General features: G+C 41.8%; 1 protein-coding gene across 2 annotated transcripts in view; it reads left to right on the top strand.

Annotated features, from left to right (window-relative positions):
* The first annotated feature begins 8,124 nt into the window (after window positions 1-8,124).
* EIF2AK4 (eukaryotic translation initiation factor 2 alpha kinase 4) overlaps window positions 8,125-27,054 on the top strand; it is a 97,263-nt gene continuing 78,333 nt past the window's right edge. For both annotated transcript variants that reach the window (XR_011500874.1, XM_014847337.3), the window contains exons 1-3: window positions 8,125-8,440; window positions 22,997-23,109; window positions 26,841-26,943. Coding sequence is in view for 1 of the 2 variants with exons in the window: in XM_014847337.3 (XP_014702823.3) it covers window positions 8,297-8,440; window positions 22,997-23,109; window positions 26,841-26,943 (360 nt within the window). In the remaining variant the exon portion in view is untranslated. The remainder of the gene's footprint in view (window positions 8,441-22,996; window positions 23,110-26,840; window positions 26,944-27,054) is intronic.

Raw genomic sequence — 27,054 nt, 5'->3', positions numbered from 1 at the left:
GTGCCAGTAGTTCCTCATTTAACAAATGTTAATGCCCTCGTGCTGGGAAGGCAGGCATACAGTAGTGTGGAACAGAACAGATTTTCACGGCTTTCTCCAATCACCTATTCCTCAATCATACCTACTGGGATTCGCTTAGGGATTTTCCTTCTCATAACCCTGGGAAAATAGGTGAGGGTTAATTTTTTTTTTTTTTTTTTTGAGGAAGATGAGCCCTGAGCTAGCTGCTGCCAATCCTCCTCTTTTTGCTGAGGAAGACTGGCCCTGAGCTAACATCCATACCCATCTTCCTCTACTTTATGTGTGGGACGCCTACCACAGCATGGCTTGCCAAGTGGTACCGTGTCTGCACCCAGGATCTGAACCGGTGAACCCTGGGCCACCAAAGCGGAACATGCGAACTTAACCTCTGTGCCACGGGGCTGGCCCTGGTGGTGGTTAATTTTGTGTCAATTTGACTGGGTCACAGGTTGCCCAGATATTTCGCCAAATATTATTCTAGGTGTGTCTATAAGGGTATTTCTGGGTGAGATTAATATTTGAATCTGTAGACTGCCCTCTATAATGTGGATGGGTCTTAACCAATCAGCTGAAGGTCTGACAAGAGTAAAAAGGCAATAGGTAATTTTTAAAGGCCTATTTCCTTCTCTTTTTTTCCCCTTATATTCCTATGGTGTAGTGATAGGCGAAATTTGCATATAGTTGCTAATAACCAGTCTTTCCATACCTATAGAATCTTATGGAATGCAATTTATTTTTAAGAGAATTTGCAGATTCCAACTTTCTTGGGCATTTATTAAAGAGCAGGAAAGGGCTTGGGTAGGGAGAAGAAGAGATGGAATAGGACTTAGGATATTGCAAAGACCCAGGTGGTGGAGGGAAGTGAGGAGGAGCCTATAGGTTTTATTTTCCCTTTCTTCTTTCCTTTCTTCATTGAAGGTCTCCTCCTCCCTCCTGTCCCCATGCCACACCCTCACATGCCCCTGCATGCCTCTCACTAAAGATGGAGAGGACAGAAAAGCTGGAGAAATGGGAATATTTTGAGTTGGTAGGCTCAAGCAGCAGCCTGCTGAGAAAAGAGGGGTCCTTATGGCCCCTGGCTACCCATCTGGAATAAGTGGTTCTGTTTCCAAATGGCTATTTCTGTGCCTGTATAAGAGATATAGATAATGCAGATTATTACATAGACATCACTAGTGTTCAGCAATATCTCGTTCTCCTCCTCTCCCAGGCACATAGAAGACTGTTTTTCTCAGCTGCCCTTGCAAGTGGGTAGGGTCATGTGACTATTATGACTAATGATACGTGAGCAGAAGTGAGGAATCACTCCTGGGCTGAGGCAGTGAAAAGCTGTTTGTGATTCTCAAGTCTCTCTGCTGCCTGCCATTGCGACTGTGGGAAGGGCCTTGTGTTGAACTGGAAGAGCTGAAATATTGAAGCAGCCTGTTTCTGAGTTACCATATTGGCGGGGGGGCGGGGGGGCACAGTGGGGAGTGCAGATGCCCCGGAGAGCCACCCAGACCCACAGCAAACTGTGTATGAGCAAGAAGTAAACCTTTATTGTACTAAACAACCAAGATTTTTGGAGCTGCTCATTATCACAGCATAACCCAGCTTGTTATAACCCAACCCTGGCAGATGAAGTTATGAAAACTGGGGCCTGCATATTTAAGAGAGCGCAGGCTTTATTTCTGGGGAAAGGAAGGTGTTGAGTGAGGACACTAAAAAATCTCCATGTATATTGGTATATACCAATCTGTATATATTGGTAGTGGCAATAAGGTCCTTGTAAAATATAAGTGGTAGCTGATAATAGAGCCTCTGGGTATCTTTGAATCGAACTATTGGTTTTTTTCAAGTCCAAATGCATAATAGTCCCTAATAAATTTATGTCATTTAAACAGCTTTTTTGGAGAGTACTTAAGCTTAGCATAGGTGATAACCCATTTCTTTTTTCCTGGAAACCCAGATTGTCTCTTTACATAGGCAAACCTACCAACTGCCTCAAGATAAATGAGTGTAGTATAATGGGGGCAAGAGGGAGAGCATGAGTGTTGGTTCAATTGGACCTAGGTTTGAAGGCCTGCTCCGCCATTTCCATTTGTGAAACTGCACAGTTACATGACTTCTCTAAGTTCACTTTCCTGCTCTACCAAATAAGGATAAAAAATGCCTATTTTGTAGGGCTGTTTTAAGGACAATAAAATATCAAATTAATGAAAACCTCTAACACTATCTGGCACATTGCAAGAAATCAATAAAAGGTAACTAAATAAGATCGATTCCTGTTTATTGACACATAAAGAAAACAAGTGTCAAAGGTGGAAAAAAGCATCACCTTTCAACATTTTGAAGAATTCTCTCTTTGTAGGTTTAAATAAAATACTTCCTAATAAGCCTTGTATTTCAAAAAATGGAAGAACCACTTAATTTGCCATTAGCAAAGGACAGAGTAGCTTTTGGGAAATTTTGCTTGAAGATTTAGAAGTCCAGAATTTAGCCTTTACATTATTGGGCTAAATATGTTTATGTTATGGTTCTCAGTTTTCAGTATGTTAAATTACCATCAAAGCAATTATCTGTTAAAAGATATTAATACAGTCCTTCATGTATTCCAAATTATCTCAATATGTGGACTGGGAAATTGTTCCCTACCAATATGAATCTATGAATATATCTACTAATGCAGTTTCCCGATTTGTAATTGTTCTCACACCAATAGATTGCTATTAAATTCATCAAGAATACCTGGGAGGTGGAAGGTTGAATGCTCCCCTCCCCTAGATAGCCTCAAAATTCTCACACACACAGACACACACACATGCACATACGTACATAGTGATCATAAAGCAACCTGACCAGTTTTTTAAAGAGTGAATATGCCAAAACTAAAATATCCATGGTATTGTCACCTTTAAAGGAGTCACCGCAGGAAGCTGTTGAGCTGTTGAAGAATATCATGCTTTCTCAACACCTTTTTGGGACTCCTCTTTTACGGTTAACTTTAGACGCTGGCACGTTGTTTCCTGGATCCCTGGTTATAACAAATATGTCCTTTAAGAATAAATTTTATTTTTTTTTTGAAAGAGCCAAAAGTTATCTAGGACCAATTCTAGTGAACTAAGTGATCAAACAATATCTTCTTTGCTAAAAGATGAGATATGATGGTGTCGGCCCGGTGGCACAGCATTTAAGTGAGCACGTTCCACTTCAGTGGCCTGGGGTTCGCCAGTTCGGATCCCCGGTGGGGGCATGGCACCACTCGGCAAGCCATGCTGTGGTAGGCATCCCACATAGACAGTAGAGGACGATGGGCACGGATGTTAGCTCAGGGCCAGTCTTCCTCAGCAAAAAAGAGGAGGATTGGCAGCAGATGTTAGCTCAGGACTAATCTTCCTCAAAAAAAAAAAAAAGATGAGATATGACTATAAGATATTATGACTCATAGTCTGACCTGGAAGTAATGGCACAGCATTGGAATAAAAGTATATGCTTAACTTATTCCAGAATTTAAAGGACAAGGTTCATTTGGGTATATAAATGTGTAAATGCATACAAACACCCACAAAGTGATGCAAAAGTCACTAAGTAATTTTTATTTTATACTTTCTTGAGCAGCAGAAGTCACATTACCTCCCCTACTTCTGGCTGCCAGGCCACAGAAACCTTCAACAACAAGTTAGTGCCTTTACCTCCTAGAAAGAGAGGGGAAAGAGCAGGGCAGAAAAAGTATTTAAAGAAGTGATGTCTGAAAAATTACGTATTTGGCAAAAATCATAAGCCTCGAGATTCAAGAGGTCGAGTGATTCCTAAAGAGGATAAACCCAAAGAAATCCACACCAAGACACATCATAGTCAAACTTCTGGACACCAAGACAAAGAGAAAAATCTTGAAAGTAGCCAAAAAGAGATGCCACATTACCTACAGGGGAAAAACAATGTGAATGGCAGCAGATTTTTGATTGAAACCTCATAGGCCAGAAAGAAGTGGCACAACGTTTTCCAAGTGCTGAAAGAAAAGAACTATTGACCCAGAATTCTATATCTAGTGAAAATATCCTTCAGGAATGAAGGGGTGGGGGATTGTGGCTTTAATATTTGGAGTACAACAACCAATCTGGGAGTTTTTCCTTGAGAAGTTAGGGGTAAGCAGCAAGACCAGGAGATATACTTTGGGGAGCAGGGAATGCATGACGGAAGTACTTTTCCTTTGAGAACTTATCGAAGAGTTTAGGGAGGGCTTGCAGAATAAGGAAATCCTGGAGTATTCTGACAAGTTGTTTGTGAACCCCACTTATACAATGACGCTCTTATCAGGCTGGATGCTCCAAGGGCTTAGAGGTTATCTCCCAGGAGCCAGTTAAGGGCCAGTCTTTTCTTTGGAAAGCACAGAGTTTGCACATCCCAAGCCTACTGAGTTAACCCTTTATTTCACGTGGGGCAACTAAATACATTTTGTGGACCTTGTTTGGATCCTGATTCAAACAAACCACTGTAAAACAAAACAAAACGACAACGTTTTAACAGCTTATTAAGGTAGCATTGACATACAATAAATTGCATATATTCAAACTGTGCAGTTTGATACATTTTGATATGCATACACCTGTAAAACCATCACCACAATCAAGATAATGAACATATCTATCATCCACAAGAGTTTCTTCTTGTCCTTCTGGAATCTCTCCCTCTGGCTCATCCCTGCCCGCCCCCCCCCCCCCCCCCGCCTCCCTAGGCAATCACTTATCTTCCATTACTGTTTGTATTTTTTAAAATTTATATAAATAGAACCATACAGTATGCACTCTTTGGTCTGGCTTCTTTCACTCAGCATAATTATTTTGAGATTCATCCTTGTTATTACAATATAGATAGTGTATTTCTTTTTATTGCTAAATAGTATCCCATTGTATTGATATATCTCACTTTGTTTTTGTTTTTGTTTTTGAGGAAGATTAGCCCTGAGCTAACATCTGCTGCCAAACCTCCTCTTTTTGCTGAGGAAGACTGGCCCTGAGCTAACATCCATGCCCATCTTCCTCTACTTTTTTATATGTGGGACACCTGCCACAGCATGGCTTGCCAAGCAGTGCCATGTCCGCACCCGGGATCCAAACTGGCGAACCCCGGGCTGTCGAAGCAGAATGCGTGCACTTAACTGCTGTGCCAGAGAGCCAGGCCCTCTCAATTTGCTTTTACCTCAATTTGTCCATTACTTATTGATGAGCATTTGGATTGTTTCCAGTTTTGGGATTAATGTGGTATGAAGATTCATATACAAGTCTCTGTATGGACATATGCTCTCATTTCTCTTGGGTAAATAAGAGTGGAATAGCTGTGTAATATGGTTAACTTTTTAACTAAAACTGCATGATAGACCTAAATGTGAAATCTAAAACCACAAAATTTCTAGAAGAGGGGCTGGCCTAGTGGCGCAGCAGTTAAGTTCGCACGTTCTGCTTCGGCGGCCCAGGGTTTGCCCGTTCAGATCCTGGGTGCGGACACGGCACTTCTTGGCAGGCCATGCTGTGGTGGGTGTCCCATATGTAAAGTAGAGGAAGATGGGCATGGATGTTAGCTCAGGGCCAGTCTTCCTTGGCAAGACAAGGAGGATTGGCAGCAGTTAGTTCAGGGCTAATCTTCCTCAAAAAAAAAAAAAAACTTCTAGAAGAAAACATTGGGAAAAATCTTTGGGACCTTGCATTAGGCAAAAATTTCTTGGATATAACAACAAAACATAATTCATAAAAGAAAACATTGATAAATTGAACTTCAAAAGTAGGAACTACGCTCTTTGTAAAATACTGTTAAGAGAATGAAAAGGCAAGCCACAGCCTGGTAGAAAATCATTGCAAATCACACATTTGATAAGGAACTTACTTCCAGAATATATAAAGAATTCTCAAAACTCAATAATACGAAAACAAAAACCTCAATTTTTATAAATGGGCAAAATATTTGAACAGTCAAAAGATATAGTCATGCGTCACTTAATGACAGGGATACGTGCCGAGAGATGCATCGTGGGGCAATTTTATCATTGTGCGAACATCAAAGAGTGTACTTACACAACCCTAGGTGGTATATATAGCCTACTACACACCTAGGCTATATGGTACTAACCTTAAGGGACCACCATCGTATATGTGGTCCATTGTTGACCAGAATATCGTTATTCAGTGCATGACTGTATATGAATGGCAATTACTTACATAAAAGTTGCAAGAATCATCCAAAGAACTCTCATACATCCTTCACCTAAATTCTCCAATGGTTGACATTCTGCATTTGACGTATCTTCATCTCTGTCTATTTTCTGAATCTTTTGGGAGCTAATTGCATATATATAATACATATTACCCTTTAAGGCTGCAGTGGAAATTTCCTAATAACAAGGACAGTTTTCTATATGACCACAGTACAATGATTAAAGTCAGGAAATTAACACTGATATAATCCTGCCATCTAATCCACAGGCCCCCCCCTTCAAATTTTATTGATTGTTTTGATTATGTCCTTTATAGGTCCAGCTTTCAGTACAGATTCTAATTTTAGACAAATGGGGAATTTTGAACATAGATTAGTATTAAATGATGTTAAGCAATTGTTACATTTTTAAGCTGTAAGAATGTTTGCAAAAAGGCTTTACCAGTTAGAGATACATACTTAAGTAGTTATAGAAAAAAATGATGCAATATTTGAGATTTTCTTTGAGATTCACACCTAGGGAGGTGGGGGGATGGGGAATGAAATAAGACTAGCAAGATAGCTATAATTGTTGAAGCTGGGTGTTGAGGGTTTATTATAATATTTCCTCTACTTTTATGTATGTTTGAAAATTTCCATGATTAAAGTTTTTAATAAAAAAAGACTAGTGAAGAAATTGAAGAATTTTACATATTGGAGTGATATGATCATATTTGTGATTTAGAAGCATTACTCTGGCTGAAATAGGAAGAATGACTTAAAGTGGGGCAAAAATGAAGACAGTGACTGGTTTTCCAGTGGTTGAGTCATCCAGGGAAGAGATGATAGTGGTCTGAACCAAGTGGCAGTGGGATAGAGTGAAGTGGATAGATTGAAGAAATGGTCACTATCTGAATGTGAGAGTTGAGAGAAAGGGAGTCAGGATCACACTTAGGTGGCTTGGGCCAATGGGGGTAAAATGGTGCCATTTACCTAGACAGGGATCACTGGAAAAAGAACAGGTCCCTAGTGGAGAAAAGAAGGTGTCAAGAGGCCTTGGGTCAAACTACTGTATTTGTGTTACCTGACCAGAACTGAGCAGATGGATGAAAACAAGATACCTAAATTATTATTATTTAGCAAACCCTATAGGGGTAAGCAAGGTATACAGAGGAAATGTTACTTAAACCTACCTTGAGGTAATATGATTATTCTAAATCTACATGCAGCATTAGTAGACAAGTGAAGATGAAGTGCAATGACAATGTCTGGGTATATAGGCTATTTTACAAACTTGAAAAAAATGATTGGAGGCAGGATGTAACAGAAAGACTCCCTAAATTCACATTAAGTAACCTAGGCATGGAACATAATTCTCTTCATGGGACTGTAGTTCATAAAGATGCCTGATTGGAAGGACATTTTTCAGTTGAAATTGCAAGGTGGTACACGGAGATTCCTAAAGGCAGGAACGTAGAGACAGACAACATCCATGGGATGGTGAATCTCTGGTTAAGGGATGAGTTTGGGGGTACAAAACCGGGATAAAAAGGAGTAGTGGTCACGATTTTTACTCCTAGGTCTTGTAGGAAGGTTCAAGGTGAGGCGGTCAGTGACTTGAAAACCCATCTAAGTCTGCACTTAAGAGTTTCTTCTCACTACCCATGCCAGGGTGAAGGAGCTCCAGCAGACATTTCTGTTAGACACATTTCGTGAAAACGATACCATTTGGCGTTATAATTCTCTTCTGATTGATTTGATCTCTCACTTCCCTGCAGATTCCTTTGCTCTGATTCTCTGGCATGACGTGGGCAAAGCCAATCGCCGACCTCCCGCCTCAGCACCGGCTCCTCGCGCCACCAGAGCGGACTCCAGACGCGGCGCCCCGCCCACGAGCCCGCCCCGGACGAGGAGCTCCGCCCATAGACCCGCCCCCGACGGCGAGCTCCGCCCACGAGCCCGCCCCCGACGAGGAGCTCCGCTCACAGACCCGTCCCCGGTGTGGAGCCCCGCCTACAGGCCCGCGCCCAGCGCGGAGCCCAGCCTCGGAGCCCGCCGGGGGCCCACCGCTGCCAGGGCAAGGCCGCCCTGCTTCGGCCACCGCGTTGTCATGGCTGGGGGTCGTGGTGCCCCCGGGCGCGGCCGGGACGAGCCGCCAGAGAGCTACCCGCAGCGACAGGATCACGAGCTGCAGGCCCTGGAGGCCATCTACGGCGCCGACTTCCAGGACCTGCGGCCGGACGCGTGCGGACTGGTATGAACGTGGCTCGTCCGGTCGGGGCTGGCGTGCGGAGGCCCAGCCTCCCTCGGTGCTACCTCCCGCGGCCAGGCCCTGCCCGGCCCTGCCGGAGCCGAGCCGCCGACCCCCTTTTGGATTCTGCAGTCCTTTCCTACCCCCCAGTTCCACCCACGCTTACTTTTTGTCCTTGCAGCCGCAGAACCCCCACCTGGGCCGAATTCTCTAACAGCCTTTTCTCCAGGTCGGCTCCTTTCTCTTACCTGGCACTGCTTCTCATTTCCAGTGACGCCCATAACATCCCTGCCTCCTTCCAATCTCGACCTTTTTTTTTTTCTCTCTGAAAGCCCTTGAGTTTGATACAACAGCGCATTCATAAAAATCCATTGGCAGCTTCGTTCTGGCAACGCCTTTGGGCGCTTGCACAGACCTTACTGATGCCCTCAATCAGAGTTCTCTTCAGTCTGTACCTCCCGTGTGTTCAAAACTATAAACCACGTACTCCCCAGCATCTTCGCTGTGTTCTGCAGTGTAGAGGAACTTTCCTTCTGTACCTTCCTCCAAGGCACTTAGTAGAGAGTATGGAAGACATCCATCTTAGCTGTAATGGAGAGGGTGCTGAGTCTAGACCTTCCTAAAAGGCATTTGGTTTAAAATATTTTCCTTTTTGTCTGGAAGTAAGTTAAGGCACATTATAAGCTCCTGAGACTGAATCTTTCCTCCCTTCTTGAAAAGTTATCTACCGAATTATTATGTCTCTGAATATTACCCTTTAAAAAGTAATACCTTCCTTCTCTGTCTTTAATTCTGGCATTTCACAACTACTTCTTCGTCGACACATCCAGGATTTCCTCAACAGATAGGCTCTTCTGGAGCTGTCAGGGCAAAACATTCTTCTCGAATCCAAAGTGCTGCTTCCTGCGATAGATATTTATTATTCTGGAATAGAGCCCCGGACAAAACAGACCTTTAAACCTCCTGCCCTCAGGGAGCTTACTTTTCTAGTGCTTAACTTCAGTAGTTATTTTTAACCTGAAATAGTGAAAATGTAAATATTCCCCTTAGACTGGGAATAATAAAATAAAAACATAACTTTCTGGTGATCTGATAACTTCTCTGTTACCAAACATTTAGAATCAGGAAGTAGGCCCATTAAGCAGCCAAAATGGGTGTCATAGGGTGTACACCCAGACTCAGTGCAAAGCCCCTAGGACTTCATGCAGAGCCACTTTATTTACTTTATACATGCTTAATTATCTAGTCCTAAGGCTGCAGAAAAACAGAAAGGAAAAAGGAGCTGCTGCAGGTGGGGATACTGATACTCCCAGAATTAACAGCTAGCAACCTTTATAACAAGGTAGAAGACTAAACAAAAACTACAAATTCAGGCAGAAGACTTGAAATAGCTGTCTGTGGTCCGGGGTGCGCAGTCACATAGCCTGACACTTTCCTTGGCCCCACAGGCAAATAATTGATGGTCTAAGGATGAATCAGAGTGTAGTCATTCAACAAGTATTTATTATTGCCTGCTATTTGCCAGTCTTCAGGGAAAGGCGCATAATTGTTTATGCAAAACCCTTGAGGCCTGATGGATTTCCAAATTCAGAAGTGTTTGTGTTCACATTCCTGTGTGTATATTCCATACTTTACCTGACACCTCCAGAGTGGGGACTAGGGGCAGCATCCAAAATCAGACACAACCATGAAATTCACACTGACCAGCTAAATAGACTATTAATAGCCTCGTGTCAGTTCAGGCCAAATTTGCTGCCAATAAATTCGGGTCAGAATTTATTGACCTAAATAAACTTCAGGTTTTTTTAAACTTCTGAAGTTTTTTAAACTTCTTTTTGGGGGATGTGTTATAATGTAGATTTTAGTTTAGTAGCATATGTATATCATTTATGTATAACAGAACATTTTGGGAGTGAATGCTACAAATTATTTTACATACCAAAAAAGCTTGGATGCCACTAGTTTAAAATATAATTTACTCTAGAGTTATACATTTATTATTAACTTAATTATTTTGGCTAATTTTCCGTGTCAGCCAAGGATCTGCTCGTTTATAATTCAACAGCTATCGCAGACTTCCCTCCCAGAAGTGTGCTTCTGTCTCTGGGCCCCCCAGCTGTGTATGAGAGTCCTTGTTTTCCTACAACTTCGCCAGCATTGTAGATGTCAGACTTTTTCATCATTGCCAGTAGAGGAAACATTTTTATTTCTTTGGTTATAAATTCTGTAGACCACTTTTGTTTGTAAGCCATGAATTTTTCTTTTTCTGTAAACTGTTCATGTTCTTTGGTTCATTTTTTCTACTGTACTATTTTATTTGTTTGTCACGGCTATTTATATGTTTAGAAAATTAGCATATTGGGTCATGCACTGTAAATATTTTTCCCTAATTAACCATGTGCATTTTTGATATTTCTGTAATTTATGCAATTTAAAAAAACTTTAATGTAGTCATGTTGACCTTATTTTTTTGTTTTATGATCCCTGTGGGTGTTTTTTTTTTTAGTAAAGACCTCCCTACTCCAGTGGTACCAAAAAATGAATTCTCTGAGGTTTTCTTTTAAATCTTTCATGACTTTGTTTTTAAACTCTAATCAAAAAAAATAGAAATAGGTTTTTTTTAAGTTCTTAGCTCCATCTAAGTAAAAATCTAGGCCGCCCTTTCCCACCCCAACTAGCCAGTTAGACTAACACAGATGAATTTTTTCAGTCTTTTCCATTGCTATTTTGAAATGCCACCTCTGCATTATATGAGGCTGTGCTGGCTTCCTAAGGACAGGGTCCATGTGTTTGTTCACACCTACGTGCCCAGTGCCTGGTAAAAAGCTCTCAAAAGTTTTTATTGAATTAAATAATTCCCGAGTGTATTTAGGTCTATTGTTGACTCTCTATTCTACCCCATTGATCTGTTTAAGCACTATTACCACATTGCTGTAATTACTATAGATTTATAACAAGCCTTAGTATCTAGTGTGGTCACCATTTACTTTACAGGGTTTTCCTGACTAATTTTACTTTAGTTTTTCCCTATGAACTTTAGAATCAACTTGCCAGGTTCAAAAAGTTATGTTGACATTTTTACTGGAATAACATTATATGTGTTTAACTTGGGGAGAATTCAGATTCTGAATATTTTAATATTTGTTTAAAATGAAGCTGTAGGGGGGCTGGCCTGGTGGTGTAGTGGTTAAGTTCATGGGCTCCACTTTGGCGTCCTGGGGTTCATAGGTTCAGATCCTGGGCACAGACTTAGCCCCACTCATTAGGCCATGCTGTGGCAGCCTCCCACATAAAATAGAGGAGGATTGGCACAGGTGTTAGCTCAGTGACAATCTGCCTCACACACACACACACACACACACAAAATGGAGCTGTAGGTTATCAAATTTTTTTTTTATTAAGGTTATGAAGTTAACATCCTTGTGAAATTACAGTTGTACATCATTTTTAGTCTTGTTGTAGGTACACCACTTCACCCCTAGTGCCCTCCCCCCACCCCCCTTTCACCTGGCAACCACCGATCAGTTCTCTTTGTCCGTATGTTAACTACCACCTATGAGTGGAGTCATACAGAGTTTGTCTTCTCTGTCTGGCTTATTTCACTCAACATAATACCCTCAAGGTCTATCCATGTTGTTGTGAATGGGACGACTTTGTCCTTTTTTATGGCTGAGTAGTATTCCATTGTATATATATATATATATATATATATATATATACCACATCTTCTTTATCCAATCATCAGTTGCTGGGCACTTAGGTTGCTTCCATGTCTTGGCTATTGTGAATAATGCTGCGATGAACATAGGGGTGCATGGAACTTTTGGAATTGCTGATTTCAGGTTCTTAGGATAGATACCCAGTAGTAGGATGGTTGGGTCATAAGGTATTTCTATTCTTAACTTTTTGAGGAATCTCCATACTGTTTTCCATAGTGGCTGCACCAGTTTGCATTCCCACCAACAGTGTATGAGGGTTCCCTTTTCACCACAGCCTCTCCAACATTTGTCACTCTTGGTTTTGGATATTTTTGCCATTCTAACAGGTGTAAGGTGATATCTTAGTGTAGTTTTGATTTGCATTTCCCTAATGATTAGTGATGATGAGCATCTTTTCATGTGTCTATTGGCCATCCGTATATCTTCTTTGGAGAAATGTCTGTAGGTTATCAAATTTTAAGGAATCTAACGTTTAAAAATTCTCACCAGCTTGACAAATAGGCACATACTTGAGAACAGAACATGAATGAACTAGGTGATTTTTACAAGAAAGTATTCATTTTTAGGAAAGGAATTATGGGGGAAAATCATAAAAGGCATTAACATAAGGCGTTTAACATAAAATAATAGAAAGACAAATACCCTGTGATTTCTCTTACATGTAGAATCTAAAAAAATTTTTTAAACCAAGCTTATAGATCCATGAAACAGATTGGTGGTTGCTGGAGTGGGCTTGGGGTCGGGCGAGCATCTTGGGGTTTTCTTTTTTATTTAAATAAATTTAAAAATATGCATATTAAGAAATATGATCTAATTTCCATTTTATGAACTTTTACTGTTATCATTTTTGTTTTTGACTTCTTCACAGATTTCAAACCGAAGACTTGCCCAGATTATCTAGCTTGCACATGTTACTGTGTTTCTAGATTTGTTACATTTTCACACAGACTAGTTTCTTCCCCACTCAGAGAATATTCAGTCTGCAGCAAGTGAGAAACTGAGAGGCCATGGTTGAGCCAAGTCTCCCCAGCAAAGTTTAAGGAGGGGGTGATTAGCAGAATCACCTGAAATGGTTTGAACTGTGTAACTTTTTAAAAAAGTATAATTGTGGTAAAAAAAACACATAACATAAAATTTACCATCTTAACCATTTTTAAGAGTACAATGCAGTAGTGTTACGTATATTTACATTGTTGTGCAACGGAAAATTGCGTTAGTGTTTTAGATTAATTTCCCAGACCTCATCATCACTCTGCTGCTTATCTTGTAAACCGCTGACATTTAGTCACAGGCTGCCATTAACCATCCTGCTTCATTCATCTTTGGAACCAAAAGACTTGCAGCTGTGTGAAATGACCGATACAATTCTCAGTTTTTAATAGTCTCATCTTTCACTCTTGCACGTTTAACAGAAATAGACACATTCTTAAACCAGTGTATTTTGTTGGGCCTGAGTGTTAGGAAGTACCTGAGAATAGCACCTTCAGACTGAACGGCAGGGCTTTCTGACAGCGTTGGCTGAGGCCTCCTCCGGGAGGTGTGCATTGCGCTGAGAAGAGGGTCCCTGAAGTCGCTGTTCCTAATCCTTTGGGGTATTTTAAGATCTTTGGCTTTTGTTCCTTGAAGAGATAATTTTTTTTTTTGGATGAGTTCCAAATGAGCATTACCTCTCATGTTTTAGGCCTGAGTTTACATCCTTTGCTTTTGATCTGCTTGAGAATTTGTGTGGCTATTTTATAACAGTTCAGGAGAGTGTCCAAGCTTCATGATCCCATTAAGAAGCAAATTTAACATCTCTTTAGCATGTCTTATTGTAGCCACGCATGGCCTTTTCTCTGTGTTATGCTGCTTTCATGTCACTTGCATTTTCAGTCTTCAAAACAGAATTTGTTTTCTCATGTAGGATTTTGTGTATTTTGTAGCTGATACCTTCTGCATTGTGTTTTCCCCTCCTTTGGTGCTCAAAAATTTTGGGGTACCCCTTACTTTGTGTGTATTTCCCTGCAGTATTCCAGGAATTCATTATTTCCTTGTGCAGGTTAAGTCAAAGATTTTATCAACACTGAATTCTGATGCCCATTTATCTTCTAAATGTACGAGGGAGGCTCTACCCACCCCATTCTTCAGTACGTCTTGGTGGTTAAACCGTTTTTAATCAAGGCCCGTTCAGCTCTAGGAGTCCTTGAATGCCCTCGCATGAGCTAATGCTTGGTACTTTAAACATGCCTTGCATAAAAGCCTCTTCACATGTTGGAGAGCCTCAGTTTGCTTGAGAAAAGCCTGGCGGATATTCTGCACTTATCTCTAAAAGCACTGTTCCCTGTCTGTCTTTTGTTTTTTCCAGTGAGCCTTTATTGGTTAGGGTTACGTTTAGCTATATATGACAGAAAACTTAATATAACAACAAGGCTTATTTTTTTGCATATACAAGTCTGTAGCCTAGGACTTTTTCTAAATTGCTGTTCCACCATTCTTAATGTGCCCTTCATGGTCCAAAATGCCTGTCTGAACTCCATCCATCACGTCTGCATTCCAGCCAGCTGGAAGGAGAAGGGCATGAAGAAGTTGCGTGTATTAGTTCTTTCATTTTATTGGCCAGAAATTAACCCAGTGGCCACACTTAGCTGCAAAGGTGTCTGGGAAATGTATCCGGCTAAAAAATCAGGGATTCTATTGCTAAGAAATAAGGGGAGAATGGATATTAGGGAACAATTAATAGTCTCTACTGAGAAATACCCAGAAGTCTATGCCCTTTGGAGAGGCATATCACTTCGGTCCAATTAAGGCCAAAGATAAAGGCCTTAAAAGTAGCCAGTTATCTGGTAGGTTCAGTGTCCTGCTCTTTGGGTTGGCTTCACTTGGTACTCAGATCCAGACAAGTTGTTAGGTTTTCATCCAGTTGTATATCATTCCTCAGTGGCCTTGGGTCTGTTGCTTCATCCAAGCCACGATCACTGGATTCATGTGCCTCTTAAAGCGGAAACCTTTATGCATCCAGAAGTCTCTTCACTTTGCATCAAAACTCTTTCCTCTTTCCTAAAAGTTGTTTTGCATTATGTGGGCTTGCCACCATTACCACTGCTGTCCTGCTAGTGTTGCTGTGCTGTGGAAGTAGCTAGAACGCTAGACCTGCATGGTGTTATATGGCTGGTCCAGCCCAGGAGTGGTTTGCAGGATCCCAGTGTTCTCCCTACCGGTGTTCTACAGTCCCCCTGCTGGTGGCCTCCCTCCCTGAGGCTTGCCAGCAGTCCTTAACTGGATTCACTGTGCTTTATTAAGCACTCCCTTTAGTAAGGAATATCTTCAAAATGTGAAGTTCCCCATCAGCCTCTGTTTTCTGAAGCTTACTTCCTGTTCCAGTGACTCTGGGCATGAAGTGAAGGCCTCCCTGTACCATATCCCAAGATTAGTTACGCTCAGATATCCTCTTCACTGCCTACATAAAGACAAAAGCGAATGTTAAACCAGATGTGTTATCTCACACACGCAGAGATAACTCACTTCCTGTGGTACTTGTTGTCTGTATCTTGCAAGTTTATTTCCATACTGGGCCCAAGAAAGACCCATCCTTTGGTTTGCATTTTAGCTTCTTCTTATACAGCTTGCCGATAATTATAGTTCTCCTTCTTATGTTTACATGATTCTTGCTCCTTCCAACTATAGAGTGCTACTCCAGTTTTGTTGCTTAAAAAACAGAAGACCTGCCATTACTCCTCGGTGATGTGTTTGCGTCTCAACATCCTGACTTACCTCTTTCACGTTGGACTTGTTGGGTCTTGAATATTTTACCTTAAGAAGACTATGTATATGGCATCTCTCCCTATTTTCTTACCTTCTTATTTCTTTTGCTTCGTATAAGCTATCAGTCAGTATGGATTTAGAGCAGTATTCTCATGTGTTGTTCTGAAATAAGTTTTCACTGGTCAACAGCCAAATGAGAAAATGAAAGGCAGAATAACGCACAAGTGAAGATATATTAGTGTAAGATAAATCGATCCTTCTTAGGATAAGTCTGAGCTCTATTTTTGTACTTCCTCCTAGTTTTGGTACTAAAATACTTGGTATTTTCTAAAGTGATATAAACAGTAAAGAGGAAGCAAAAAAGTATTTTCTTGACAAAATTATAAGTTGCTGATCATAACGTCTCTCCAAAATTTGTGGCCTATGAGAATGAGAAAGCCTGTGAAGATTTGATCTGGTAGAGAACACACTGGTAAATTTTGTTTATCTGTCTAACTGGCCTTTCTCTCAGTTTTTACATCTCTAAAATGGATATATATAACCTCTCTACTTCACTGGGTTGTTGTTAGAAAATAAATAACAGTAACACAGCCAAAACTGGTTGATAGGAATCAAGCTTCAGAATAATCCAAGGTGGTGGTTAGGGGTAGGGGCAACAAACAGATACACAAGATTGGCCATGAATTGGTAATTGTTGAAACTGTATGGCAGGTACAGTTCATTATATCATTATGAGCTTTTGTTTGAAAATTCCCATAATAAAAAGTTTTTCCAAAAGTGAAGCTATTTAAGGAGACATGGCAGTAGTCTTTCCTTTCCTTCTTAGCAACTAGGTATTTTAGTTGCCCATGGTAGCTCAGTCCTTCCTCTGCTAAATTCTGTCTATTACGTAAAGCAGATAATAGTTGGTCTGCCCTGATTGAAGGGGAACCAACCAATCAACCTGTTGGCTAAGCACCAGGAGGCCAGGAGCCTTGTTACTTTGGACTCACCTTTTGAGGGTGATCCCCTTTGAGGATCCTCCGAAGAAGCCCACTTCTCCCTGCTTTTATTTCTCATGTTCTCCTGTTATTCTAGAAGAAGAGCTCCTGCTGTCAGAGTCCAGTCTGTCTCTGTGTGCTCAGGATCCATCACCTTCTGCCCTCTGAAGGGTATTGCTACTTCAGATGCTGATTTTGTCTCTTTCCCGCTGTTCCATAACATTCCCAGCAACATCCTCACTTGCTATAGTATCTCCCATCTTTAAAAGAGAAGAAAAGAAATTCTTCCCTTGATTTCACATCCTCCTCTGTCTATGGCTGCATTCTCTGTCCCCCTCGATGCCCAAACCCAAACCTCCTTGACGGAGTTGTCTAGACTTGCTGTGTCCTCTTCTTCACCCAGCCTTCACTTCTCATCACACTGGAGTCTGCCTTTGGTCCCCTGGAACCTGCCCTTGGCAGGGTCACCTGCAGTCCCCGTGTTAACCCAGCAATGGATGCTCTCTGTCCTCATCCTACTCAACCTCAAGGAGCATCTGTGACAAGACACTTTCCTTCTGTTTTCCTCCCTTGATGCCCACTCTGTCAGCTTTATCTTAAATCAGGCTTCTTCTCTCTCGTTTGCCACCAACACAGGCTGAATTGTTATAATAGCTTTTGACTTCTGCTCTTAATCTTGCGCATTCATTCTGTACTCAGCAGCCAAAGTAATCTTTTAAAATATATGTTAGATCATATCATTCCCATCTTGGAAGCCTGGCAAATATTTTACCTGGCTGACAGGCCCTGTGGGATCTGGCCACTCCCCACCACACCTGCTCCGCCTGGTCTCCCCCTTCCCTCCTGTGGTCCAGACACACTGGCCGTCCTTTCGCTTTTTGGACTACACCAACCTCTTACTCACCTGGAGTCTCTTTACATGCTCTTCTCTTATCTGGAGTGCCCAGTCTCTGGCTTGTCTCACTTTAAGCGCAACCTCCTCAGGTAGGTGTTCCCTGATGACCGCATCTGAGTGTGTTCTCACACCCGCTGCCGTCATTCTGTAAGTCGAGTGGAAGGGTGGCAGAACTTTACCTCTGTCCTTGGAGGGTCTTTGCTTGGGTCTGAGAATTAAATTGATGTAAGACAGATTAACAGGAGAAAAACATACAGATTTTTACATGTCCGTAGGAAGCCCTGTAGGAAAATGAGACGCAAAGAAGTGGCTAGGCCTAAGTGTTTACATAGTAGGTTGAACAAACAGAGGTAGTTGTGGAAAAGCTACTACAGGCATACCCCGTTTTATTGTGCATTGCTTTATTGTGCTTTGCAGATTTTTTTTTTTTTTTTTTTTTACAAATTGAAGATTTGTGGCAGCCCTGCATTGAGCATGTCTGTCAGCACCATTTTTCCAACAACATTTGCTCACTTCATGTCCCTGTGTCACATTTTGGTAATTTCTTGCAGTATTTCAAACTTTTTCATTATGATTATGCTTTTTATGGTGATCTGTGATCAGTGACCTTTGATGTTACTATTGTAATTGTTTAGGGATGTCATGAACCGCATCCGTAAAAGGCAGTGGACTTAATCAATATATGTGTGTGTTCTGACTGCTCCACAGACTGGCCGTTCCCCCGTCTCTGTCCCTCTCCTCAGGCCTCCCTATTCCCTGAGATACAACAATATTGAAATTAGGCCAATTAATAACCCTACAATGGCCTCTAAGTGTTCAAGTGAAAGGAAGAGTCGCACATCCTCACTTTACATCAAAAGCTAGAAATGGGGGCCGGCCCGGTGGCACAGTGGTTAAGTTCACACATTCTGCTTCGGTGGCCCGGGGCTCACTGGTTCAGATCCCGGGTGCGTACGTGGCACCGCTTGGCAAGCCATGCTGTAGTAGGTGTCCCATGTATAAAGTAGAGGAAGATGGGCACAGATGTTAGCTCAGGGCCAGTCTTCCTCAGCAAAAAGAGGAGGATTGGCAGCAGATGTTAGCTCAGGGCTTATCTTCCTCAAAAAAAAAAAAAAAAACTAGAAATGATTAAGCTTAGTGAGGAAGGCATGCCGAAAGCCAAGATAGGCCAAAAGCTAGGCCTCTTGCACCAAGTAATTAGCCAAATTGTGAATGCAAAGAAAAAATTGTTGAAGGAAATTGAAAGTGCTACTCTAGTGAGCACACAAATGATAAGAGTGTAACAGCCTTATTGCTGATATACAGAAAGTTTTAGTGATCTGGATAGAAGATCAAACCAGCCACAACATCCTCTTAAGCCAAAACCTAATCCAGAGCAAGGCCCTAACTCTCTTCAATTCTGTGAAGGCTGAGAGAGGTGAGGAGCTGCAGAAGGAAAGTTTGAAGCTAGCAGAGGTCAGTTCGTGAGGTTTAAGGAAAGAACCATGTACATAACATAAAAATGCAAGGTGAAGTAGCAAGTGCTGATGTAGAAGCTGCAGCAAGTTATCCAGAAGATGAAGCTAAGATAGTTAATGAAGCGGCTACAGTAAACAACAGATTTTCAATGTAGATAGAACAGCCTTATATTGGAAGAAGATGCCATCTAGGAATTTCATAGCTAAAGAGTGGTCAATGCCTGGCTTCAGAGTTTCAAAGGACAGGCTGACTCTCCTGTTAGGGGCTAATGCAGCTGATGACTTTAACTTGAAGTCAACGTTCGTTTACCATTTCAAAAATCCTAGGGCCCTAGGCCAATCTTCCTCAGCAAAAAGAGGATTGGTGGTGGATGTTAGCTCAGGGCTAATCTTCCTCAAAAAAAAAAAATTTAACCAAAAAACAAACTGGATTGGGACAATAGTTGTACAAGTGCACAAGTTTACTAAAAATTATCAAACTATACTTTTACAACACATGAATTTTATGGTATACAAAACATACCTTAATAAAGCTGCTTTTAAAAAATAAACAATAGGGGCTTGCCCGGTGGCATAGTGGTTAAGTTCGTGCACTCCGCTTCAGCAGCCCAGAGTTCACAGGTTTGGATCCCAGGCATGGACCTACACACCACACATCAAGCCATGCTGTGGCAGCATCCCATATACCAAACATAGAGGAAGATTGGCACAGATGTTAGCTCAGTGACAATCTTCCTCAAGCAAAAAGAGGAAGATTAGCAACAGATGTTAGCTCAGGGCCAATCTTTCTCAGCAAAAAAAATAAAAAATAAAAACAATAAAAAAAAATCCTAGAGCCCTAAAGTTAATCTTCATAATATGTAAAGAACTCACACAACTCAACAACAAAAAAAATCAAACAACCCAATCTGGGCAAAGTCATTTGAAAATCTTCTGGAAAGGATTCGTCATTCTAGATGCCATTAAGGACGTTCATGATTCATGGGAAGAGGTCAAAATATCAACATTAACAGGAGTTTGGAAGAAGTTGATTCCAGCCCTCCTGGATGACTTTGAGGAGTTCAAGACTTCAGTAGAGGAAGTAACTGCAGATGTGGTAGAAATAGCAAGAGAGCTAGAATTGAAAGTGGAGTCTGAGGATGGGACTGAACTGCTGCAATCTCATGATAAAACTTTAATGGATAACGAGTTTCTTGTTATGGATGAGCAAAGAGAGTGGTTTCTTGAGACGGAATCTACTCCTGGTGAAGGTACTGGGAAGATTGTTGAAATGACAATAAAGGATTTAGAATATTACATAAACTCATTGATAAAGCAACAGCAGGGTTTGAGAGGCTGGGCTCCAATTTTGAAAGAAGTTCTGTGGGTAAAATGCTGTCAAACAGCATCTCATGCTACAGAGAAATTGTTTGTGAAAGGCAGAGTCAAATGATGCGGCAAACTTCATTGTTGTCTTATTTTAAGAAATTGGCACATCCACCCCAGCCTTCAGCAACCACTGCCCTGATCAGTCAGCAGCCATCAACATCAAGGCAAGACCCCCACCAGCAAAAAGATTACCAGTCACTGAAGGCTCAGATGATGGTTAGCATTTTTTAGCAATAAAGTTTTTTTTTTTAAAGATTGGCACCTGAGCTAACAACTGTTGCCAATCTTCTTTTTTAATTTTTTTCTTCTTTTTCTCCCCAAAGCCCCCCAGTACTTAGTTGTGTATTCTAGTTGTGAGTGCCTCTGGTTGTGCTATGTGGGACACCGCGTCAGCATGGCCTGATGAGCGATGCCATGTCCATGTGCAGGATCTGGACTGGCAAAACCCTGGGCCGCTGAAGCAGAGCGTGGAAACTTAACCACTCAGCCACGGGGCCAGCTCCAGCAATAAAGTATTTTTTAATTAAGATATTTACATTGTTTTTTAGACATAATGCTATTGCACACTTGATGGACTATAGTAGGTAAACATAACTTTCATATCCACTAGGAAACCAAAAAATTCATGTGACTCGCCTTATTGTGATACTTGCTTTAGTGTGGTGGTCTGGAACTGAACCCGCAGTATCTCCAAGGCATGCCTGTGAAATATATGGGGAGACTAAAGGAAGATAAGAGTTATTTTAAAGGGTCTGTTTGTACAGAATTCTCTTGGCCTTGACTCCCTATCTCTGGAAATAAGAATGTTTCTTTCCTCCCGGTATAGAAGGGCATCTTTCACATGAGAATTTTATCTCCTGCTTTCAGGAAGAAACGAGGAGGTCAGCACCTGCTATTTTCAAGTACCTTTAGCTCCAAATAATCCTTATGCCAAAGCGGCATATTTTGGGGTGACCTATTCTGTCACCCTTCAAGTGCATCACACCATCTCTTCAATAGCGCTTTCTAAACTTGTACTCACATATTTATTGTGTGTTTTCCTCTACCAGACCAGAAGTTCCATGACGACTGGACCCACGTCTGTTTTCTCACCTCTGTGTACTAACAGTCAGCACTCAGTGTGGGTGACAAGGCATGACGAGTGGATGAGTGGATGAAAGGCCTTGTGGATCTTGGGATGTTTAACCCTTCCCAGAACCACGTTCACAGAATTGCGCTTTCCTGGAGCCGTACCACAGCTTTTATCAAGGATTATCATAAAGCCATATGAAAACTGAGCTTACATATTTTACACACAGAGTTAATGAGAACTTTATTATATAATTCAGGGTGCCATATATAAGGTTCATGTTATAAATTTCTGTTAGAAGTTAGTGTTGCTGAGTACTTTCTTGCCCCTAAGGATTTTTATGCTTTCTCTTTTCTGAAAATGTGAAATAATATCACATTTCTCTTTTTTGCCCTGGCTGCCTGGATGTTCCAAGATGGTCAAGGCTGAGTCATAGCACCTCAGGATTGGCGCTAACAAGGGAGTGGCTGATGACAAAGACACAGGTTCAGGAGTCAAAGTTGGATTTGAATTCCCGCCTTGTCACCCTGTATCCGTGGACAAGAAACTTAAACTCGCTGAGGCTGAGCTGCCTTATCTGTCACTGGAGATGGCAGCTACCTTGCAGAGTTGGTAAAGTGCCTGGACCATGTGAACAAATGTTTCTTCCCTCAGCCTCCCTTTTCTCATGATGTACAGATACTATAAACTGCCTCAAGTCTTTTTTGGAAGAAGTGTATTTAATAAATTAAAGAACAACAGAGTGTTTAGTTATTTGGTGAAAAGTAGTTGGTGGAAAGCACATACCATTTTAGAAGAGCTGTGAGATTTCCCTGTCAAGGTTTTCACTCGTTCTTATCTCAGGATTCAAATCTCCGTTGAAATATCCCCTGCTCAGGAGGCCTTCCCTGAGCCTCCTGTCTGAATACCTCCCCTGCCCCCATATTCCATTCCTCTGCCTTATTTCCTGGAAGCACTCATCACTATTTGAAAGTATTCATTCGTCTTCCAGTTTGTCTCGGCTAGTTGGGTCGGGGTCTGTCTGAATTTTCCCCTGTACTCCCGCCTCTAGGACATCATCTCACACAGTCAGCGCTCAGTGACGTTTGAATGAATACAAGCTCCATGGAGCATTTTGGTTCACTCCTTAGATAACTTTGAAAAGGAAAATGCACTCTCTCTGGCACAGGTTTTGTTTTTAAACCATGCTTTAGGAAGATGACCGAATACCTATGCAGAATCTAATCACATGTAATATTTAAAGAGTAGAACTTTTGAGGTAAGATGATCATTATCTTAATCATTAATGATTGGCTCTTTAGAAAAAAAAGATTTTCTTTTTCTCTTTTAGGTCAAAGAGCCCCCTGAAATCAATTTGGTTCTGTACCCTCAGGGCCTGGCTGGTGAGGAAGTGTATGTGAAAGTGGATTTGAGGGTCAAATGCCCGCCAACCTATCCCGATGTGTGAGTACATTTATAAACAGCTTTTGTGTGATTTTACTTCTCTGTTTTGACAACATAGAAACAGGTTGAACTTAATGGTATTTTTTCCTTCCTGCCCTGATCCCATTTAAAATTTCGTTCCCTACCACCCATATTTCATCAAAACTCCATCAGCGCTGGACATTTTCGTGGAACCTGTCTCGTGTTAAGTTTGCTTCTCCTTGTAGAATGGTCCCTGCGGATCCTAATATTTTCTCTAGGACTAGTGTTAGCTTCCTCGGACGTGGTAACTTTTGTTTGTTTAATTCTTAATAAACTAGGAAGAGGAAGAATCTAGAAGGTGTGGTGACTATTAAAGCCCTTGTGTGCTTAGTTTTAAAGCATAATTGGCATTAGCACTTAAGAGGCCTTCTGGGCCTAATGGGACTTTGACTTGCAGAATAAAGGAGGATTTAGAGTTGCCGTGCTTCTCGAGGGCACTGCTGACGAGTCTTCACTGGGCAGGGCTGTCCCGTGCCCTGCATGGCATCTGGCATCCCTGGGCCCTACCCACTGATGCCAGGAGTGTTCTCGGTCAGTGAGACAACCAAGAAACCCCACATATTTCCAGACTCCTCCCAAAGACAGTACCACCTCCAGTTGAGAACCTCTCGTAAAGCAAAAGCATTAACCACCAGGACTCAAGCATTCTTTTTTCAAAGTATCGTGTATATTCCATGTAATCTTTCTCGAGACATTCCACCTGGAATGGCACATTGGCCTGGATGATGTTTTGTGGTTTGAGCTTATGTGCAGGGAACCAGTGAAGAAAGTGACAAATAAAAGGAAGCACTGCCTTACACTGTGGGTGGTAGATTTATGGAATTTGTTATCCTGAGAGGTGGTGGAGGATATGAAAACAGAGATAGGTCAAGACAAGCTCCTTATAGTCAATGACCCTCTTTTACCCCAAACACTGTGCCTAGAGTAGGTTTGCAGAAAGTTAATTAATGAATTGATTAAAGGGTAATTAAATTTATGAGAGAAAAATAAGACAGTGCCTCTGTAGGTTTTATCTTTCCTGATCCCAAATAAGTAGCGTCTTTTCTGACACCAACTGGGTGTCCAACAATTAAATTCAACTCTGACACTATCTGTAGTTATTGCAGATCCCACGGGTTAAGGACTCAAGTCCCACAAGACTTCAGACGCCAGTTGCAAGTCCCCATATTTCTGATTGACTGGCTGTATGGTCACAGGTTTCCACAACCCTGTCTTCAGGTTTGATAATTTGCTAGAACAACTCACAGAACTCAGGAGGGAGCTTGACTTCCTATTACCAATTTATTATAAAGGATACAACTCAGGAACAGCCAAATGGAAGAAGTGCATAGGCAAGGAATGTAGGAAGGGGCATGGAGCTTCTTTGCCCTCTTGACATTGACATGTGTACCTTGGGGGGCGCAGTCACCCCTGGTCGAGAACCACTACATTAGAGAACTATTTGGGTAAATCTTGATGTGTCCATTTGGTAAAATATTATGGGATGATTATTTAGGAAACAACATGGAAATACTTATGAAAAGTTGAAAAGTGAACATTGTATCAGCTACATAAAATTATAAATTGCATGGCAAAGGGATAAAGAGAAAATTGGAAAATTTTTAAAAAAAGGTAATTAGTGTTGTAATATTGAATTTTTTACCAAACTGTCAATGCTGCTATATAATGACTGCTTAAATTTTAAAAAACAATTATGTAAGGCTTGACTTGAGGGAACGTTCCTGTCCTTTGAGATGATATGGTACACGAAAACTCCCCTTTTCTGCAAAATAGTCCCTGATGCCACTATGAGAAAAAGAATCCTGGGTTAGATGGTCTTTTGGGTGTTGCGAGACCCAGTTTCCAATATGGGGTAGGCAGTCCCCACACCAACAAACAATTCTCAGACACCAGCAGAGTGTCCAGGAGTTCAACTCTATTCTGACACTGTGTACCTGGAGATAACATCAGGCTCCACAGGTTAACAGGTTAAGGGTCAGTCCTGCAAGACTGCACCACCCTGGCCCCCCACCCCACTTCAGACACTAGTTGCAAGCCCAGGTGGTTACCTGTACTTCTGACCGACTGCCTATAAATCAGAGGTTCCCAGGACCTCGTCCTCAGGTTCAGTTAATTTGCTAGAGCAACTCGCAGAACTCAGAGAAACATTTTACTTACTAGGTTATTTGTTTATTATAAAACGATACAACTCGGGAACATCCAGATGGAAGAGATGCATAGGGCAAGGTATGGGGAAGGGGCAAGGAGTTTCCATGCCCTCTAGGTGCGTGCGCCATTCTCCCCAATCTCTATGTGTTCACCAACCCGGAAGCTCTCTGAACCCTGTCCTTTTGGGTTTTTATGGAGGCTTCAGTACACAGGCATGATTGATGAAATCATTGGCCATTGGTGGTTGATTCAACCTCCAGCCCCTCACCCCTCCCCGGAGGTCAGCGGGTAGGACTGAAAGTTCCAACCCTCTAATCCTCCATTGGCAACCAGCCGCATCCTTAGGTGCTTTTCAGAAGTCACCTCATTAACATAACAAAAGACACCTTTATCGCTCAACGCTTAGGAGATTCCTAGGCATTTGGGAGCTGTGAGCCAGAAACTGGGCAAAGACCAAATATATATTTCTTATAAATCACAATATGGTGGATAGATCATCCATAGACTCAGTACTTTCTTTCAGATTTCCGTCTGTTCAAGTAGATAATGATTGTAGCAACCTGTCACACCAGAGCATTGAGAGAATGCGTGGGTGAGTGAGTAGTAAAGGCTTTGCTAGGGTGAAATACCATGGATTACTCAGAAATGCTGGGTAGGAAGTAGAGAATCATCTTCTCTTCATTATAACTAAATAAAGCCTATTTAATCTCAGTGGATTGTTATTGGGTGTTTAGTAGTTGGGAATGAAAGGAAACCTGAGGGCCGGCTGTGTCCTTTCCTTGAGTGGCAAGTGTTGCATCTGAGTGGGCTGTACAGGGATGAAAAGGAGTGTGAGTGAGGTGTCTTTGGAATAGGCCAAGTTGGCAGAGTGTGCACCACCAGATCTGTGCACGGGTCAGTGAGCGTTTCCACCTCATTTACAGTCAGTGACTAAGACACAGTGTGTCATGGGAATACTAGATCAACCACCGTGGCTGTGTCTTCCCTCGTTATTCTCGTGCTGCTTTATGCTAGAGCACACAGACAAACACGAAGCACTTGGACTCCAGCGGGTGAGCTGTCGGAGCTGGGTTGATTGATGTTGGGGCCGAGCCAGGGTTGAGCATGACCGTACAAGGGAGTGCATGGTGAAGTTATTAGACAAGTCACACACAGAGCTGGAGTGATTTTTTTTTTAAGTAATAAATAGGAGTTGATGTGGGAAACTTTATTCAGACTGTAAAGCTGAAATCAGAGACAGGAGTTGGGGAGATACCAGGGTGGAGCCCGAGTGAGTCTGGTCACCTGAGGGAGCAGGGCACCCCACAGCCCACACTGACAGCTGGCCAGCTGTCTTCTGCCCCGCAGGCTGCAGGTGACTCCATGTCAAGCACTGTGTCAACAGAGTTGCTGGGGTGGAGGTGAAATCCTTTTGAGAGAGAGGAAGTGTTGCTGGGGGATAGAGAGGTTCACAAGTGAGGCCTGTGTGGAATCTGCAGGCCCAGTGCTTGGAACTTAGCGAATATTAATGCAAACAGACCATTCTTTCTGGAGTAATTCCTTTTTATTTTTTTCTTTTCCAGAGTCCCGGAAATAGAGTTAAAGAATGCCAAAGGTCTGTCAAATGAAAGTGTTAATTTGTTAAAATCCCGCCTAGAAGAAATGGCCAAAAAACACTGTGGGGAGGTAAGATTTGTTAAACTGGAATCATAAGAGGACAGTAAAGATCTCATCATGTTCACCGATGTTTGCCTTCCTGCCTTTTCTTTGGCTTGAAGCCTTTTCCATTGCACCTCA

This window comes from Equus asinus, chromosome 2 (genome assembly GCF_041296235.1).
Source record: "Equus asinus isolate D_3611 breed Donkey chromosome 2, EquAss-T2T_v2, whole genome shotgun sequence".
NCBI classification, from domain to species: domain Eukaryota; kingdom Metazoa; phylum Chordata; class Mammalia; order Perissodactyla; family Equidae; genus Equus; species Equus asinus.
This window is presented reverse-complemented; position numbering and strand designations above follow the sequence as displayed.